Source organism: Dromiciops gliroides, chromosome 2 (genome assembly GCF_019393635.1).
Source record: "Dromiciops gliroides isolate mDroGli1 chromosome 2, mDroGli1.pri, whole genome shotgun sequence".
Classification (NCBI taxonomy): Eukaryota; Metazoa; Chordata; class Mammalia; order Microbiotheria; family Microbiotheriidae; genus Dromiciops; species Dromiciops gliroides.
Window position 1 is genome coordinate 50,337,530 of NC_057862.1, and position 20,721 is coordinate 50,358,250.

Genomic DNA, 20,721 nt, shown 5'->3' on the forward strand with positions numbered 1-20,721 from the left:
GCAGATCCGGGAGAAATTTAACAAGACCAGGGAAGACATTGTCAAGCACCTGTCATTTCTGAAAGTGGACCAAGAGTATGTGAAAAACCTACCCGCTGAAGGTTTAAGCACATCTGACCTTCTGGAGAGGCTCAAGGACTACAGCTCCCTGGGTAGGAGTCTGTGCGTATGCCTAATACCCACTTCCTCTAAATGAGAGCTGCCAGTGGTCACAGATCAAAGAGACCCACAGAGCTGAGCCTGTGTTATCAAGAGCCATTTGTAATAAACTAATAGGTACTTTGGAATATAAACTACTGGATCATGTAAGCTAAGAGACAGTAGAAACTAATAGATAATCTAATGATACGTATTAGAAACCAATCATAAAATACAATCTGAGTTTCCTTTTTCTCAAAGCCTGGGTGAAACATTTCCAAGTTGCATCTTCCCCCATCTAAATTTGGACTCCAACGACAAACAGTCAGAACTTAAGATCTTATGGGTCATTAACATTCATGTGGGCATGTGTAAATTACAAGTTTAAAAAATTAATATAAAAATTTTAAATGGATCTATCTTGAGAAGATTTGCTAGTACACATCACAGAGTATAAAATTAGGCACATGCCAGCCTCCACATGCTTATAAAGCAGGGTGTAATGGCCCAAGAAATAAGAAGGATTTTCAGTGGCATGGGACTTGCTTTCTCGAGTTACTGCTTGGTGCCGCATCACCCCTTACAAGGGCCAGTGCATTCATACTCCCTGCTCCCCTCCTCCCCACCCTGCAGACCTTAAGCAGGTCAGAAGAATGGGGGTCAGAACCTGAACCACCTCACTCGGAATATTACCGAACCCTCGTATAAAGATTGGCATAGCACAAAAGCAGTGTACTGTAGGAGGAAGAGAGCTCTCCCACTGCTATTTGGCAGTGATTATGAGAAGAAGCAAAGGTCCTTCCATCTGTCTGCCCAGGCAGTCTCCACAAAGACATTAGCTGCAAACGGGTCTTGTTTATTGGGATGGCAGATCTGATGTCTAGGTGGATCTGTATCCTTTTCTTTTTCCTTTAAAAATTGTTATTCATCAGGGGCAGCTAGGTGGACCAGTGGATTAAAGTACTGATCTTGGATTTAGGAGGACCTGAGTTCAAATCTGGCCTCAGATACTTGATACATATTAGCTGTGTGACCCTGGGCAAGTCACTTAACCCTCATTGCTCTGCAAAAAAAAAAATTGTTATTCATCTATCTATTGTTTTTACATTTTTATATCCCCTTCACTTTCAAATCTCTCCCTGCTCCCTGCCCTACCCAAGGAGCATCCCATATTAGAAACAAGAACAAACAAAAGGGGGAGGGGGAGAAGGCCGTTCAACCCGACCTGTCAGCTGAGTCGGCTAGTCAGTGCACTGTTCTAAACTGCAGCACTCCACCTCAGCCGGAGGGAGGTGGCATATTCTTCTGTCTCATCCGGGCCAAGCTGGGTCACCATGATGTAGCTTTTAATACTTCTTTTTGTCCTTTCTAGTTGTATTGCTTTAGTTGTTGTGTCCACCACCATCTTATCCTGCTGACTTCCCTGTGCATGGTCCCGTCCATGCTTCTTGATGGCCATCCCGTTCACGCTTTCTTACAGTGCAGTAACACCCCATCACATGTTTAAACAGACTTGCACCTCACTTTCCAGAATGATTGTTGAGTGCATCCCCTCCAGGACCCACTATTGGCATCTTTTTTTTTTTTCATTTTCCGGTTTGCTGCATGTGAGGGAGAAGGGTTAGTGCCTAGGACTGGCCCAGATATGTAGCCCCTGCCCTTCTAGCTTGGTCATGAGGGAGATCCAATTATAAACAACCAACCAACCAACCAACCAACCAACCCTGCTCTCTCCAGAGCTACCATCGATTGCCCCATTGCCAAATCGAATGGCCTCATCTCAGCCCTTACTCTTCCTTGAATGTTCGGTTGCATTTGAAACTGCTGACCAACTTCTCCTGGCTACTTGCTCTTCTGGTTCTCCCAGACACTTCTTTCTCTTGCCTACTTTTCTGCCATGCCCACTAATTCTGGGTATGCTCAGAGCTCTGCTCTTTTTCTTTTACTCTTGGTGACCTCTTCAGCCCCTGTGGGTCTGTTATCCCATCTAACTGCCTAGTAGATGCCTCCAACTGGATGTCCCAGAGGTGTTGCAGACTTGGAAAGTCCAAAACAGAGCCCATTATCATTCCACCAAACTCGCCCCTCTTCCTAAGTTTCCCATTACTCCTGAGGGTACCACCATCCTTCCACTCACCCAGGTCCACAATCTCACGGTCACCCTTGACCCTGCTTTTACCCACCTCCCATATCTGCTGAGATGCCACATCTTGTCATCTGTTTCCATGGCATCTCCAGGATACATCATTCCCACAGCCGCCATCCTGATGAAGGTCGTCCTCCCTGATTAACCGCACTCCCCCTGCCTGCAGCTGTCAAAGAGACTTTCCTAAAGGCCAAGGATGATTGTGTCACCTCCCACCCACCTCCCCTAACAGAATCCAGGGCTCCCTATTGCCTTGAGAATAAAAAAGAAACACTTCTGTTTGACACTCACAACTCTTCACAACATGGCCCCTCCTCGCAGTTGTGTCCCCTTCCCCCTCTGGGATCCAGCCCTCCTGGTCTGCCTGCATTTCACAGACATGATGCTCCATCACCCATGTCAGGGCCTTTGCACTAACTGCCCCCAGTGCCCCAAATACACTCCCTCCTCACATCTACCTCTGGCCTACCTCGTTCTGCCTAAGGCTCAGCTCAAACTCCACTCTCTTTATGAAATCTTTCTTCCTCTCCCTCAGCTCAAACTACCCTGTATCCATTTGGTGTCTATTTTGTATGCACTTGTGTGTGCATGTCTCCTCCTTTAGATTGTAAGCTCCCTGAATGCAGGGACTGTTTGACTTTTTGCTTTCTATCTCCGGTGCTTAGCACATGACCTGGCACTTAGTATGTGCTTAGCACTGATTGGTTGATAGATTTCTGTTGAAATATTTTACCTTTTAATTCAATGTGGACCTGCCATTCAGTTCATGGCTGTTCTTTCCTTGTACTGGGTGTAAGGAAGAGGCTGTTTCTTTTATTACCCAATATTAAGGCGAGCCATCCAATGAACTCTTCCCATACTAAATTTGGCTCTTACATAGGCTGAATAGGGTGCTTTTTTGTTCTGTTTTTGCTTTTATGGGAAATCAACCCTCTTCCTTATGTATTGCATCAGTGCTTGATGAGGCACCCAATGACTGACTTGTGTCTGGGGGTTATTTTTTCAGGAAATTCACATTGGGAAGATGGGAAAGTCTCAGGGACAGTGTACAGTGGTGATGAGAAACTCACGGAACTTCTCGTGAAGGTAAATGACGTCTACTTTAGGGGAAACGTTGACACCAGAGATCCAGAGATTATGTGCTGCATATTCCATTTCAAAGACAGAAGAATTTTGGAAATAGTCAACGCTGAACTTCTAAATCCTGGGAATTATTTGTCAGAGTTGGTAATGATTAGTTTAGAGATTAGTGGCTTAGGAAGGAAGAGAGGGTTAATTCTGTGATGGATATTAGGGAGTAGGGGGCATGTTTTGTGTTAACTTGAACTTGAAAGTGAGAGGTTTGAAGAAGATTGAAAAGGTGTGACAGCCCAGATTCTGTTGTGCACAAGTTGGAAAATGTGATTCAGAATGAATACCCCTCTTCCTCCTTTGTGCATGACCTTTGGGGCCTCTTGAGTAACCAGATGGACGGTTGGGCCTGCTTGGTCATGCCTTGACACGGGTCAGTGTCCTTCCTCAAATGGTCCTCTTTTGCTTTATGCACTGAGTTACATTTCTTTGCAGGTTTATGGAGATTTTGCATGGAGCAATCCGTTACACCCAGATGTCTTTCCAGGGACTCGGAAGATGGAGGCGGAGATTGTGAGGATAGTTTGCACTCTCTTTAATGGTGGACCAGAGTCTTGTGGTTCTGTAAGTAACTGCCCCTCTTGACTTGTCTCCCATTTCTTGGCCTGGAATTTCCTTTTAGGATTGCATAGAGGAATTCCTTAGGTTTTAGGGCAGTGGAAGGGGGAGTGTCCTTCACCCCAAGACGGGGATTGTTTGGTTGCAATGTTTCTGAGGTTGTGGAGAGTGTGCTACTCTTGGGATTGGGATACTGGGCATGGATTCCTGTGTTGGTCACTCACTGTGGATCCTTTCAGGTGTGGGGAATGATATTTCACTGCCTACCTCATAAGGGCTCTTTGGAAGCCTTGAACTCTTGGCTCTTCTTATGCTATTTCTTACCAGCAGAAGCTGTCATTTGGGAGTAGGCAAGAGCTAATGCTCAGTATAGGCTGTGCCTCTTCCAGCCGGCCCAGTTCACAACCCTGGTTGGGAAAAGGATCAGTGAGCCTTACAGAGGCCATGCTGAATGTTAACTTTTGAAATTTGGTTTGGCTAGGCAGCCACTGCCTCTCTACTTTTACCCTACTACAGAAACTGAGCGATGTGCTACTGAAACATCTGTTCATAGAACAGTCAGAGGTATGCCTCTGGGCTGGGTTGTCGGTAATGAAGGTCAGTATAGGCACAGTTTCAGAAGATTTGACTTTAGGAACATGAACAAGAATATTGTCTACTTTATGGATATTCTGTATTCAGACTTAGTAATGGAGGAAGGAAGGAAACAAGCACTTACTCAGTCCTTACTATGTGTTAGGTGCTGCACTATTCATTTTACAAATATCTCATTTGATTCTCAACAACCCTGGGAAATAGGTGCCATTATTGTTCCCATTTTATAGCTGAAGAAACTGAGGCAAACAGAGGTTAAGCGACTCTCCCAGGGTCATACAGCTAGTAAGTATCTGAGTCTGCATTTGAACTCAGGTCTTCTTGTCACCTATCTCCTGTGTTACCAAGCTGCCTCTGTAGGTTAGTCAAAGTTTGGGCATTCCATATTTTATTTCATTTCACCATCTTGCAACTTTCTGGACCAAAGAATCCTTTCTTGGCCACCAATCCCCCTCATTAGAATGTGAGCTCATTGAAGGCAGGGATGGTCTTTGCTTCTGTATTTGTATCCACAGACCTTGGTACAGAGTCAGCACCTAATTTGTGCTTTTTCATTCATCCAGCTTTTAAGGAATCTTATATAATTTTATCCTATCCATAGAGAGCAACTTGGAGGAGAGCCTATAAGGCATCTTGCCCTATCAACTCCAACCTGTTCGTATCGTTGAACAAACATAGTGAAGTCTTGTCTCATTTGAACTTCTCAGTGAACTGTGTCATATGAAGGTGAGGCCCACTTGTAGAATGGTGCTTGTGAAAGCCTGCCTGTTTCTTTCTTAGACTTCTTTTGTTAGTTGTCTCCACATGTGAAGATCACTTTCATGAGGATTTTGTAGTGAGGAGTAAGTAGGTTCGTAGTTTTGGATGTGTTTTCAGTAGTATTAATGTCCTTGATTTTTTCCCAAGAGTTTGATCATCTTTCCCCCAACTCATATATTTTGAGAACTGATTCTTCAGTGCCCTCTAGCACGAACCTCTCTTGGGTACTTTGGTCTGGTCCCACTGTCCTTCCTGTCTTGAGTGAAGTTTCTACTTCCTCATACAATAATATAGTACAATATGGTGGCTTCATTCTCGTTGTTGGAAAAAATAACTTTTTACAGAAATTTTCCAGATATTTTTCATTTGTCATTTATTTCCTGTCCTTAATTCATCCTTAACTACTCTCAAGATCATTGAATTTCTTGCTATGCTTTCATAATAAACTTATTTTCCCCTCTACTGTTTCTTCTTATTAGTATGGATAATTTCTCATCATCTTCCTCCTTCAGATGATTTTACAAACGATTTCATATTCTAAATTAGTGTTACCCTTAGTTGATCTGTCTCTGCTGGGCCAGGGAGTAGTAGTTGCTAGATGAGGTAGTTTCTAGATTCTTGGCTTCCTGGTTGTGGTCAAATCAATTTAATTTTTTAAATACTTCTCCAATCTCCAATTCTTTGATTTTAGGAAATGGTTGCCAGTGACTTTAATGTATTTTCTTTCATTTCCCATTTTTCATAAATGCTGCTACTTATGTTTTGAACTTCTTCTGTGTAACAACGGAAAGAAATGAACTAGTACTTCAGGTAGTGTTGTGTCTGGGGCCAGTGATCATTGCTGGTATTTCAGTGTGTGGATTGTTAGATTTCTCTGATAGGAGTCCAGGGCCTGTAAACCTGACCAAGGAAGCTTGTAGGGACTCGTTGATGTGCATATGAGCCTAGCTTGTAAAGCTGGGGTAGCCTAATGCTGGCAGGTATGCAGTTTCTGTTTGGTGAGCTTAAGAACTAGTTGTACCCGGTTGCAGGAATTTCTGAACATACTTGTTGTTTTGAATTCCCTTGCCAGTATTTGGTGCCTGCCAGCCGTGGACAAACCCTGCTGTTAGGAATCAGTCAAGAAGAAAAGATGTTTCAGATTAGGTAGCAAAACAAGACAGACTCTTTAGACTTTTGTAGTTGTGTCATCCAGAGAACAGAGGACACAGACGGATTTTATATTTGAGACAATTGGTTCCAGTGGGTTTTTTTTTTCTGGTAACCAGGAGAAAATAACATTAGCATACCTTGTAGATGTGCCAGGCAGTTTTTGTAGGTGGGGTTCTTTTCCCTCATAACACTTCAAAGTGGAATGAATAGATGTTAGCTGGAATTGTGCATTTGTTTCTACATTTTGTGCTGGTTTGTAACTGTGATAGATAGAAGTGGGAGGATTAAAAAAATTTAATTTAATTAAAATTTTTTTTCCAATTATATGTAAAGATATATATATATATATATATATATATTTTTTTTTTTAGTTCCAAATTTTTCTCCCACCTCTCTTCCCTCCCCCCTCCTGAAGCCAGCAAGCAATCTGATATAGGTTATACATTACAATCATGTTAAACATATTTCCACATTAGGCATGTTGTAAGAACAAAAGGAAAATAAGACGCAAGAAAGAATAAACAACAACAACAAAACAACAACAACAGAAGTGAACGTAGTACGCTTCAATTTGCTTTCAGGCTCCATAGTTCTATTTCTGAATTTGGAGAGTATTTTCCACTATGAGTCTTTTGGCATTGTCTTGTAACATTGTATTGCTGAGAAGAGTTAAGTCGATATCACAGCTAATCATCACACAATGTTGTTGATACTGTTTTCTTGGTTCTGCTCATTTCACTCAGCATCAATTCATAAGCCTTTCCAGGTTTTTCTGAAATTCATCAGCTTATCATTTCTTACAGCACCATAGTTTCGCATTATATTCATATACCACAACTTGTTTAGTCATCCCTCAATTGATGGGCATCCCCTCAATTTCCAATTCTTTGCCATCACAAAAAGTGCAGCTATAAATATTTTTGTATATGTGGGCCCTTTTCCATTTTTTATGATCCCTTTGGGATATAGTGGTATTGCTGGGTCAAAGGGTATGCACGGTTTTATAATCATCTGGGCATGGTTCCAAATTGCTCCCTGGAGTGGTTGGATCAGTTCACAACTCCACCAACAGTGCATTAGTGTTCCAATTTTCCCACATCTCCAACATTCATCATTTTCCTTTTTTGTCATATTAGCCAATTGGATAGGTGTGAGGTAGTACCTCAGAGTAGTTTTTTTTTTTTAAGTGAGGCAATTGGGGTTAAGCGACTTGCCCAGGGTCACACAGCTAGTACATGTTAAGTGTCTGAGGCTGGATTTGAACTCAGGTACTCCTGACTCCAGGGCCGGTGCTCTATCCACTGCACCACCTAGCTGCCCCTCAAAGTAGTTTTAATATGCATTTCTCTAATCAGTAGTGATTGAGAATATTTTTTTTCATAAGATTGTAGATAGCTTTAATTTCTTCATCTGAAAACTGCCTGTTCATATCCTTTGACTGGGAGGATTGATTTTGAGGGAGCATACAAGGTCATTCTTACTCTTACAGCACACTCAACTGTGCAATCTCTTACAAAGCCAGACTGGAGAAGGTTTCTATATGTATGATTCTTGATTTTGAAAACTGGTGTAGTGAGTTGGACAAAATATGAATAGCTAAGTGTATTTCCTCCTTCAACCCTTTTCTATCTTTTATAAAACCAGCTTGCCCTCTGTAGGTTGGGCCTTCTTGAAAATGCCATTATCAGCAACTTGAAGGGGAGCCAGTCAGCTGGTCTGGACTCATTCTGCATTGGCTAATTGGGAAGTTATAATCCTTGATTCAGAGTATGCAGGGTCAGAATGTTCAGGTGAAACTATGTAGTCAATTTCTGCTTAATTCATAATCAACATGAAGAAAGGGAGTGAGGATGAAGAGGTGACCATAACAGGATCTGGGAGAAAAGGAGACTGAGAAGTTCTTTGGTGGATGGAAAGAGCAGATGATAAAGTCTGGGAGAGGAATGAGGTGGAGGGAGTCCCGTTCTCTAGTCTGAACTGGGCTTTTACTGTTACACAGAATTCCCTTTATTAATCACTGATTGATTCACTCATAAGCTCTCTGCATTGGTGCTTCCAAACTTTGTCTTTCATTGAGTCTCTCCAGTTACTTCCACTTGTTTCGCTTTCAGCAGATGGTCTTGCTTCTCACTTCACTGAAAAATTGAAAACATTCGTTATCAGTGCCCTCATTTCCTCTTACCTGCTCCTCAGAATACCACTGCATCTTATCTTTTTATTTTGTCTTTGTTTTAACATCATATTTCCAAGTATATTCCCCCAACTACTCGATGAGCCTTTCTTCTTGAGCTTCTCCTCTCCTTTCCTCCTTTTGTCCATTCTGCAAAGAAGGGGGCCCCCTCTCCTCATCACAGCTAACTCCTCTACTTGTGTCTTTGATGTACCTCTCTTTGTTTTCTCTAGGAGATTGTCTTGTCAATCATTCCTTTCTCATCATCTGTCTCTCCCTATCCATTGGCTTCTTCTGAGTTACCTACAAATGGGATTGGATCTCACCTGTCTTTCCTTTGAACTCTTCTCCTTTTCTGCTCCTGCCTTTCCTGGCCTCACTCCTAGAAAGGTCTCTACTTGCTGCCTTCACCTCCTCACCTCCTTGCTTCTGACCTCCTTGTATTCCGGCACTGACCCCACCATTCAACTGAAAGTGTTCTCACCCAGGTTAGGAGTTATTTCCTAACTGTTTAAAATGTGTATACTATTAAACCCAAACGAGTTCCCTTGGGTTTTGTGATGCCCATTTCTTGTGTAACGGCTTCTTTCCTGATGCCTATGAACATGTCCAAGTCTCTTGCACCCTTAAAAAAACCCTTCACATCATCTATTATACCAAATTTGTTTTATTCTTTACACTTCCTCATTCATCTTTTTTTTTTGGGGGGGGTGAGGCAATTGGGGTTCAGTGACTTGCCCAGGTTCACACAGCTAGTAAGTGTTAAGTGTCTGAGGCTGGATTTGAACTCAGGTCCTCCTGAATCCAGGGCCAGTGCTCTATCTACTGCGCCACCTAGTTGCCCCCATGCCTTTCTTTTTAATCTCCTCTGCTGCTCATGCCCCACATCCCTTCCCTGAACCCTGAGCAGAGCCTGAGGCTCTGTCCTGGGTCTCTCTTTCCCCCTCTATTGACTTTCCTGCTTTCTAATGGTGGCTTAACAAGCCTTAGTCTGTATTCCATCTCCTATCTCCGTACTTTTTCACTGGTTGTGCCCAGTGCTTGGAAGGCACTCGCTCCCTTTTGCTTCATAGAGACTCCTCAAGATTCAGTTCAAGTCCTGCTTGCTACATGAAACCTTTCTAGATTCTTCCTTCAACTACCTCGTATTTATTCTGTATGGACTCATGTATGCATCTTCTCCCCTGATGGGATGAGAGTTTTTTGAGAGCAGGGAGTTTCCTTTTTGTCTTTGTATTCCAAGGATGCAGCATGGTGCCTAGAACAGAGCAGTAGTAGCTTTAGAAATACTTTTTCTTGGAAGCTTTAGATATAGGGGCCCTGATGTTGACATCTTCCTCTGAGGGTGCACCATAATCTTCCTTGTCACTAAAGAAATTTTCTATGGTCCTCATTTTCCTCTGTTCATCTTGCCTTTCTTTATTTCTTTTCTCTTTTTGTGGGGCAATGAGGGTCAAGTGACTTGCCCAGGGTCACACAGTTAGGAAGTGTCAAGTCTCTGAAGCTAGATTTGAACTCAGGTCCTCCTGAATCCAGGGCTGGTCCTTTATCCACTGCACCACCTAGCTGCCCCCATCTTGCCTTTCAGCTCCTTAAAGTGGGGCACTGTTTCCAGGCTGCACTATCTCAAGCTTTAGGAGGTCCCAGGTGGTATGATTTAAGGAGGAGCAGATTCTTTACTTACCTGGCCTGTTCCCTGGTCTGTAGATGACCCCAGATCAACTTGCTAATCAACCAGTTTTGTGTGCTATGGTTGTCAACTCCAGCGAGCCTATGCCCCTCCCCTACCTGGGCCACTGCTACTCAAGCCTACCTCCTGGTTCCCAGTAGGAGTGAAAAACCCAACTTCTGCCTCAGCACCAGCAGAGACCCCTGTAATCTCCCCCTGCCAAGGGCTCAGCCCACTCACCAGACTGTGAGCTTAGTTCCAGACAACACTGGTGCTTCAGCTGATTCAGAGGCTCTGGGGGTCTTTTTCTCTGGTGAGGCCTTCCTGGGACTGGATCTGTGTCAGCGTGACTGTAGGGTTGGGCTTCACTCCTGTCTCAGCACAGCAGCTCCTTCTTTCTGACCTTCCAAGCTATCCTTGGTTGGAAAATGATCTCAGCACATTCTTCTGTGCATTTTGCTGCTCCAGGAATTGTCCTTTGGCATTATTTGGATGTTTTTGGGAGCAATTGTGTAGTGAGTTTGAGAACTTAGTCCAGAAATACTTTTTGACTGATGAATTCTCAGTTTCCTTTGCTGGCTCATCACCTGCCTCCTAAGACCAAGTGTCTTCCAAAGTTGTGTCCTGGGCCTTCCTCACTAGACTCTTTGGTATTCCCATCCTTCCCACACCTGTACAGCCAGCCTTAATTTCTCTCTTATACACTAGACTCATGTCTATAATTTCTGTTAGACATCCCAGCACATGAAAGTCTCACACTCAGCACATCTAAAAGTGACACTTTCATCACCACCATTCTTCCTGAGTCCCTAGCTGGTAAACTCAGAATCATCCTTGATGCTTCCTCTCCACCTCTTTACCTCGAGACCTTTTGATTCTCCCTTCATCACATCTCCTAGTCCCTCCTTTTCTTCCATTTACAAGGCCAGGGCCTAAGGTAGTCCTAATTTCCTCTCCCGGACTATTGCCATGGCCACCCAGTCTCCTCACATCTGGTGTCTTCCTTTTCTCATCTATCTTCTACCCAGCTCCCCAAATCATATTTCTAAGACCTAGATAGGCATGACCTCGTCATTTCCTTGCCTCAGAGGCCTCCCTGACACATCTAGGAAGGCAGGCCCTTTCTCCCGGTATCCGAGGCCCTCAGCGTTCTGGTTTCAGATGGGAACGAAAGCCCTTCTCATTGAACATTGAACATATCACCACATGTTTAGTGATTTGGTAAATTTGTGATGACAAGTTAATAAGAATTCAGGAAGTGCATTTTAAAAATTACAGTGGTATCTAAATACATTCATATATATACATGTGTGTAGACACGAGACTTTTCATGACAAAGATGATGTTTCACACTGCTAAGAAAAGATCAAGATCCCAGTGCACCGGGCTTTGTAGATCTCCAGATCTGCTTTGCACCATGTTGCTGTAAGGAGGAAGGTTCTCAGAGGGCCCTTCCTGCAATGCCTTCTCTGGTTCTCTGCCCCAGCTATCTAGGTGACCCAGAGATGGAGATCAGTCCAGGCCTGAGGTGATCTCATTTGAACAGCTGAGATGCCCACATGGGGAGGGAGAGATTGAATTGTCATCAGAAAGTCTGAGGTTGGTGCGGGTGCCCTTCAGTACTCCAAGTGGCGTCGGCTAGCGTCCCTCATTTTAGGAGCATGTTCCTGCTTCGCTGACCCCGGAGCTTATTCTAAAGTCTCAGCAGTTATCTTCATACGTACACACCCCTATAAGCCTTGTAGCTCTTCTCTGTTATCCCAAGTCCTTTCATCCATTAGGAGCTTATCTCTCTGCACAGATGCTGGCTTGAGATACCAGCGTCAGTTTTCTTTTTATAGGACCAGGTTGGGCATGTGATTCTGGTGACCAGTGATTTGGGGAAGTGTCTTTGCTTAGCTCATGTCCTGGACCTTTGTACAGCGATTGAATCAGTGAAGGCAGAGCCATTGCTGGTGCCTTACTCATCCTATTGTTTACTTCAGAACCTGTTTGACTCCTAAAATGACATTCTGAGATTTCACTAGGCCACAGCTACGCCCTGAGGACTTGCCCCAAGAATCAGGGCTTTATTTGTGACCCCATTTGCAAGTACTTTGTTTTCCCTTTGGTGTAGGCATTCCATGACTCATCATTTACAAAATAAGGGAACTCTCCTAGTTACTCCCCTGCTCTATACCCTTGTATGAGAATCACATGTTTCATAAGGACTTCCCAAGTCAGAGTGACTAACTTTTCTCAGAAGATCTTCAGAATAGCCCCTCACCACAGCAGGGTTTAGTGGTCTTTTCTTGGTAAGGTGACCTTCTCTTGGAGGCTAGCCAGAAATGCTGAATACCCCAGGGTGATGGAGTTTTCCATCAATGTATAAAATAGGTTGTTTCCATTAATATATAACGTGTGTATATGATATGTAACATGCATATAATCCATGTCATCTATGCATAGATGACATGATCTGAAGGGAAAGTATGCCTAGAAATTATACGTCCCCAAATATCTGCTGAATATATTGGGGCATTGTCAAAAGAGGGCCACAAATTTGTGAAATTTACCTCGGTACTGCTCTGCTGATGATCAAAGAATCACTGGACCTTCAGGATAGATGGTCATTCCTTGGTGTGGCTGGATGACAATAGTGTCTGGAGCCCAGGGAGTTCTTGAATCAGGTTCTTTCCAGGCTCTATATGGTAGAATTACAGAGAAATATTTAGGGTCTTTCATAATCATGACTCCTGGTTGCTATTGCAGATAAACAGGATATACAACTGCCTTCCTAAGTGGGCTCTACTGTTGTCCTTTCTCCTGTTTAAGCTCTAACCAGACATTCTAGATTATCTGTAACACCAGCTTCTAAGGGGTCATTTTTCTTAGATTTATCAGAAATTACTAATAGTTTCCCACACTGATCACTATCCATCTACCTGGAAATACATGCATACATGCACATAGTCTGTAAGGTGAGTGTTTGTGATTGTGATCCACTCTTTGGTAGCCATTTGACATTTATAAAACATTTTTTTGTAGTATTCTGTGACATATAGTGCAGATATTATCCTTACTGTACAAATGAGAAAACTGAGGCTCAGAGAGTGAGAAAGCAGAGAGATTGGCCCCAGGCACATAGTTGGTACTTCTGTGAGCCAGGATTTTAAGCTAAGTCTCCTGATCTTCACTATGGGGAGGGGAGGGGGTGGAAAAATGGCTGGCTTTGGATTAGGTTTCTTGGCCACATCCGACTTCCATGCAGGAAGAAAGAGAAACTTCCTGTGACAGGCATAAGCTGTTGAAACATAAAAGGAAAACCCAGTGTCTCAATAACCTTTGCCTTTTTGTAGGAAGGTTGGCTTTGACTGATGGGTCAGAACATCCAATGCATTCTGGAAGCTCCTCATGGCTGCTTCCCTGGCTAATGTCTACTCTTCCTTTTAGGTGACTTCAGGGGGGACAGAGAGCATCCTGATGGCCTGCAAAGCCTATCGAGACCTAGCTTATGAAAAGGGCATCAAATTTCCAGAAATGTATGTATTTCCTTCCCATCCATGGTATTTTTCCTCTGCCAGAGTGGCAGGTAGGAAGAACCTGTAAAGTGGGCCTGGTGACCTCTTCTGGTCCCTGGGACCCTTCTCATCCTTGAGCCTTTGCTCCCAGCGGGTCAGAGACCTGGCCTGACAATGCTTGATACACACTTGGAAATTGAAGAGCTACTCCATCTTGTGCCCCAGGCTTTTACTGGCCTGGGTGTCACAAGTGAAATGGCGAGATGTGGTTTTGGGATATGTTTGGGCTCTTCCTGTTGGACTATAAGCTTTTGGTCGATTGAGTAAGCTTTTTTCCTTCTCGTTTTGTCTCAGGACAGACCATTCCAGCTCTGCTTGCCCCAGAACAATCTATCCTTTTGTTCTTTGGCCTTTTCTTGGAGCCTTGACCTGCTGCCACCCGGTGGATTGAATTAACATTTTTTAGCATTTGTTTTTCCCCACCTGCTAGTATCTGAAGCAGAACCTGTGACCAGGAGATAGTGTTACACATGATTCCCCCCTCACCAGTGGTGCTTGAGGGTCATTGGTACCATCCCTTCCCTTCACTGGGTACATGTGCATCTAATGGCCTTGGATGCTTAAGAGTTGTAGTTGGGTGTCTTGTATGGAGGGAAACTCATTGTTTCTAAGGTAGGGGATTCTGAGAGTTAATTCAGATAAGTCTGTGAAACTCTGATTCCATCTGGCAGAATTTTTTTTTAAGCAAAGGAGACTCTTAGTTCCTCATTTTACTTCTTTACTAGACTTGTGTTCATGGATCACCTATGATGGGTTTACTTTTTAGTTCTTTTGACCGTGCCACCAGTGTGGTATTTCCAGAATAATGAGGAAGGGGATTAAAAAAATAGATTTGTTCCAGTGGGTTGTTGGTTCTGCTGTTCAGTTCACTCTCTTGCCTTTGCCTTGCCTTCACTTGATCTTCCTTTCTCCTTTGATGTAGCGGATGGAACTCCGGTGTTGGAGTCAAGAAAACCTGGGTTTTTAATCCTGCCTCAGAAATGCATTAGTTGTGTGACTCTGGGCAAAGCACGGACTTTTTCTGGGTCTCAGTTGCCTAATGTGTAAATGAGGGGTTGGGCTGACTTCTAAGACCCTGTCCAGTTCTAAGTGTGTACTTCTGTCTTCTAGTGTGGCCCCCGTCAGTGTCCACGCAGCCTTTGAGAAGGCAGCCCATTATTTTGGGATGAAGCTGGTACGTGTTCCACTGAATAAGAAGATGGAGGTGGACGTCAAGGTAAGATTCCTCGTCAGAGCTCTTGTCTACCATCTTGCCTTGTAGGAGGATGAGTATTGCATTCATGTGACTCATTTTATCCATTGCCACATTCACATGAGAAGTGGTGGGTCATGGGGAATAGAGCCAGGAAGGACCTGTGTTCAAGTCCTGCTTCTGACACATGCTGACTTTGAGATCCTGGGCAAGTCGGCTTCCCCTCTCAGTGTTGTAGGCAACTCTCTAAGACTATAAGCTGCAGAAGAAGGTCACTCATTGGATAGAGCCCTGGGTCTGGAGTCAGGAAGACCTGAGTTCAAATCCACCCTCATATACTTACTAGCTATGTGGTCCTAGACAAGTCCTTTAACTTCTATCACAGGTCCAGTCCCTCTCCCTGTTTAAATGGGTGCTTTATAATATTATTTTTCGGTGAAAATAGCTAGAATAATGAAAACTCTGGCTACAAAATATTACTCAGATTATAGTCTCTTCTCGAAATGAATTTTTGATGAGGTGTGTAGAAATGTGGGTCCGATTCTCTCTCAAGTGACCTCAAGCAAGCCCCTGATACTTAGAGTCCCTCCCTGAAAATGAGGAGCACCACATTTACCTTAGGGTCCTGAGAGCATTGTGGGAATGGTTTTCATTTTTTTTTCCCTCCACACTGATAGGCTGTGGCTTAGTCCTTAGTCATCTCGTCTTGCTTGTATTCTACCAGAATCTACAAGCACTCTTCTCCCAGGTAGGCAAGCTGGAGTTAAGAGCAGGGAAATTGGAATGATGATCTGCTGGCCTTGGATCCTTTGTGGCCACATCATAGGGTTCTCATCTTCCTTCCTTCTCTTTAAATCTCCAGGCAATGAGAAGAGCCATTTCCGGTAACACTGCAATGCTTGTCTGTTCAGCGCCTCAGTTCCCCCATGGGGTGATAGATCCTGTCCCCGAAGTGGCCAAGGTACCAGTGGGAGCAGTGGGCTGTTATGAGTGACATGAAGGGTTCTTCATCGGAATGAAAGTCAGCTTTGTTTGGTTGGACATGATGGATAAAAGCAGTCACTGTTTGGGATTCAACCATGCCCATGCCAGGGAGATATGGCTTCTGAGGAGTTAGCTAGAGGATTTCAAAGCTTCATGGGATCTGTTTGCATTCTAAGGAAGTCCCTAGACGTGCTCCAAGTAGGTAGTGGGAAGGGGACATCAGCAGCATTTTGGGAACGGTGGGTGGGTATAGGATTCTATCATCCTTGTATAAAAACTTGTAGCTAGTTTACAAAGTTTGTCTCTCTAAGACACATGACTTTTGTTTCCAGTCTGAACCAGAGTTTCTCTTTTCCTCCCAAATAATGTTGCAGTGACATGCATATATTGTGCTTATTTCATTAATTAAACAACTTTCATATCAGAAATTGGCTATGGGGGGGCGGGGTTGTAGTGGTAGGAAGAAATACAGCCTAATTCCCTCCCCAAACCTTTCCACCAAGATAAGGAAAGCACACCAAAATGAATTCTGAAATTCAGGAAAGAGTCAGAGAGAGTCATTTTTCTAGTTCAGCATGGCTTGGGAAGATAGAGAGGTCTGCTGATTCTGAGGACAAAGTCTGGCCAGGAATGTGCTGTGAGAGAAGCATTCCAGTGTCCAGAGACTGAAAGGGAGCCAAGCCAGGGTCACAGGGTAGAAAGAAACCTGGGAGGTCCCTGAATGAGGGCAGTTTTGTCACCCCTACCCAGTCCTGGGCCACAGATCCAGGATGGAGAGAAACCACAGAAGAGTGGCCGGCTCTGGTTGTGTCCTGAGGAAGAAACAAGTTCTGAAGCCAATAGGAGCAGAGTAGGGACTCAGTGCTAGCCTACAGCCCAGAGTGGAAATGGCAGTGGAATAACCAGGACAGGAATCTCAGCCCCAAAACTTGCAGAACCTCCCAGGGGACTACTGGTTGAGTCTAGTAGCAGTTTATGGAAACTCTTGACTAGGGATAAGCTGACAGACCCAACCCCAGGTTAGGAGCTGGAAAAGCCCAGACCAAGAGAGCAGTGAGCAGACTTTATCCTGGATCACATCACTTTTAAGGGCACTGAAAGCTTGTAGGCCCCTAGTCTGAGCTGTGAAAATAGCAGAAGTAAGAGGACAGAAACTCATGTCAGACATTTCCCTCAGAAATGTACAGAGACTAGCACTAAGATAAAGTCCAAAATCAAGAAGCAGGATGGAAGAATGAAGAAACAGAAAAAGAATTCCACCATAAGGAGCTATTACAGTGACAGGGGATCTCAAGACACAAATCCAGAAAAAGGCAATGACTGCAAAACAATTATAAACAAAACTTCAAAGAAAAATGCAACTTGGACTCAAGTCCAAAGAGAATCCTTAGAATAGTTAAAGTATTTTAAAAAAATAACTAAAAATAATTTAAAAAACCAAATGAGAATGATGGAGAAAAAAATGGGAAAAGAAATGAGAACTATAGAAGAAAGGTATAGAAAGGGAATTAATAACTTGGACAAAGGGGTATAAAACCATATCTAAGAAAATAACTCCTTAAAAACTGGAATTAACCAAACAGAAGCTAATGACTACATAAGACATCCAGAAATATTAAAATTAAGTTAAATAACAAAAAAAATAGAAGAAAATGTTAGGTATTTCATAGCAAAAATGACTGATATGGAAAACAGATCAAGTTGAGCTAATTTAGGAATTTTTGGACTACCTGAGGCAGAGAGCAAAATTGAAGTTGAAAGAATACACCAGTCATGGTGTATTCCTTAAAGAAACTTCAAAATTAAAATTCTTAGGAATGTTAAACCCCAAATCTAAAGCTCTTAGGCTAAAGAAAGAAAAATACAAGCAGACAGAAAATATTCAAGTGATAAGGAGTCACAGTTAGGATCACACAAGATTTAGCAGCTGCCACTGTAAAGGAGTGGAGAGACTAGAATATGATATTCCAGAAGGCAAAAGAACTAGGCTTACAACCAAGAATTACTTACCTTAAAAAACTGAATATAATTTTATAGGCGAAAAAAAGTGGACCTGTAATAAAATAGAGGATTTCCAAGTATTCTCAATAAAAAGACCAGAATGGAGTAGAAAATTTGACATAGAGATCTCCAGAGAAGCATAAAATGATAAGCATGAATGAATGAATAATCATGAGAGACTAAACAAGGTTAAGCTGTTTATATTCTTAGATGGGGGTAAGATACAGGTAGCCCCTCAAAACTCTATCATCATGAGGGGCCCCAGAGAAAGTTTTGTTAGAGGACATGGGGAGTGATTTTGTTATGTTCTGATTGTATTAAAAGAAGAATGGAAAGGATGGGGAAAAGGAAGACATTGCAAGAAGAGGAAGTAGGGATAGGAAGAATGGAGAAAATCAGATCACAAAAAAGGGTGTTCAAGCAGATGTCTGTACAACAAAGAAGAGGGAGTTGAGGATTGGGGGACACTTGAACCTTATTCTCATTTGAACTGGTTAAAAGACAGAATACACATAAACACATTGTTAGATGCAGAAATGCATTTTACCCAAGAGGGAAACAGGAGTGAGAAGGATTAAGGGAAAGAGGGGCAATAAGAGAGAAGGTAGATTAAGGGAAGGATTAGTCAGAAGCAAAACAGACTCTTAAAGAGCAAGTGAGAAGCAAGGAGAAGGAAAAGTGTAAGAGAATAGGATGGAAGGAAATTCATAATTAACAATCATGACTGAATGTCATGAACTCACCCATAAAACAGAAAAGGATAGCAGAACCCAGCAATATGTTGAATACAAGAAACATACTCAAACAAGAAAGATATACAAGATGCTAGAGTAGAATCTATGATGCTTCAGCAGATAAAAAAAATAAAAAGCAAGGGTGGCAAATATGATTTCAGATAAAGCAATAGCAAAAATAGACCTACTTAAGAGATAGAGAAATAATATTTTTCTAAAAGGTATCATAGATAAGGAATGAATATTAAACATATTCACCAAATGACACAGCATAGCATCAAAATTCTTAAAGGAAAAGTTACAGGGAGAAATAGACAATTTACCCCTCTTAAACCTAGATAAATCTAACCATAAAATAACAAAAATGAAGGACCTGAATAGAATTTTAGAAAATCTAATTTTGATGGATATCTGGAGAATGTTAAATGGCAGTAGAAAGGAGGAGACCTATTTATCAGGTGTGCATGACACCTTCACAGAAATAGCTATGTATAAGGGCATAAAAAAATCTCACAAATGCAGAAATGTTAAATGCTTCTTTTACCAAACATAATGCATTAAAATTACATTGAATAAAAGTACATTGAAGGAAAGATAAAAAATTCATTGGAATTAAATATCTTAATCCTAAATAATGGGTGGGTCAATGAACAAATCATAGAAACATTTAATGATTTCATTAAAAGTAATAACAACAAGACAACATACAAAAATTTGGGTGATGCAGCCAAAATTCTTAGGAGAAAATTTATTTCTCTAAATAATTCATCAATAAAAGAGAGAAAGAAAAGACCAATGAATTGGGTATGCAACTAAAAAAAAATTAGAAAACCAACAGATTTAAAAAAACTGCTTAAGCACCAAAATAGAAATCCTGAAAACCAAAGAACAGATGAACAAAATTAAAAGCAAAAAACCCCACTGATTTAATAAAACTTTTAGCTCTTTTTTTTTTTCTGGAGGGGACATTGTGTGTGTGTGTGTGTGTGTGTGTGTGTGTGAGTGATAATAAGCCATTAGCTAACTTGATTTTAAAAAAGAAAAGAAGGAAAGCAAATGAACAGCGTCAAAAATGAAAAAAGATATAAAAGTAAATTCACAGGGGGCAGCCAGGTGGCACAATGGATAAAGCACCAGCCTTGGATTTAGGAGGACCTGAGTTCAAATCCGGGCTCAGACACTTGACACTTACTAGCTGTATGACCCTGGGCAAGTCACTTAACCCCCATTGCCCCGCAAAACAAACAAACAAACACACAAAAAAAGTAAATTCACAACCAGTGAAGAAGAAATAGATTAATAGGAATTATTTTACCCACCTATATGCCAATAGAGCTGATAGTCTGAATGAAATAGATGAATGTTTACAGAAATATAAACTGTCCAGATTAATGAAAAAGGAAATAGAGTACTTATTAAGTAACACTATTTTAGGAAAAGAAATTGAATAAGCTATATATAAAATCCCAAAGAAAAATCTTCCAGGACCAGTCGGATTTACAAGTGAGTTCTACAAAGCATTTAAAACATAATTAATTCTACTATTATATAAACTGTCTTAAAAAAATAGGAAAAGGAGTCCTGCCACATTCCTTCTGAGACAAATATGGTCTTGATATTTAAACCAGAGAGAATTCAAACAGAAAGAAAACTATAGACCAATATCCCTAATGAATATTGATACAAAAATTTAAATAAACTTTTAGCAAGGAAGATTATTGTAACACATCATAAAGAATTATACACTATGATTAAGCTGGATTTATACCAGGAATGCAGAGCTGGTTCATTATTAGGAAAACTATAAGCATTAGTACCATATTAATAACAAAAGCAGCAAAAACCATATGATTACATCAAAAGATGCAGGAGAACATTGAATTGCTTGAGTCCTTGGGGTGGGGGGTGGGAATGGAGAGAAGAAGAGAAGTTG

The 20,721-nt window shown here is 42.0% G+C and overlaps 1 protein-coding gene across 1 annotated transcript in view; it reads left to right on the forward strand.

Moving 5' to 3' along the window:
• SGPL1 (sphingosine-1-phosphate lyase 1) overlaps nt 1–20,721 on the forward strand; it is a 77,279-nt gene that overhangs the window by 48,683 nt on the left and 7,875 nt on the right. Inside the window, exons 5-10 of the mRNA XM_043985413.1 lie at nt 5–152; nt 3,291–3,370; nt 3,851–3,979; nt 13,750–13,838; nt 14,988–15,093; nt 15,932–16,030. Of these exons, the coding sequence (XP_043841348.1) occupies nt 5–152; nt 3,291–3,370; nt 3,851–3,979; nt 13,750–13,838; nt 14,988–15,093; nt 15,932–16,030 (651 nt within the window). The remainder of the gene's footprint in view (nt 1–4; nt 153–3,290; nt 3,371–3,850; nt 3,980–13,749; nt 13,839–14,987; nt 15,094–15,931; nt 16,031–20,721) is intronic.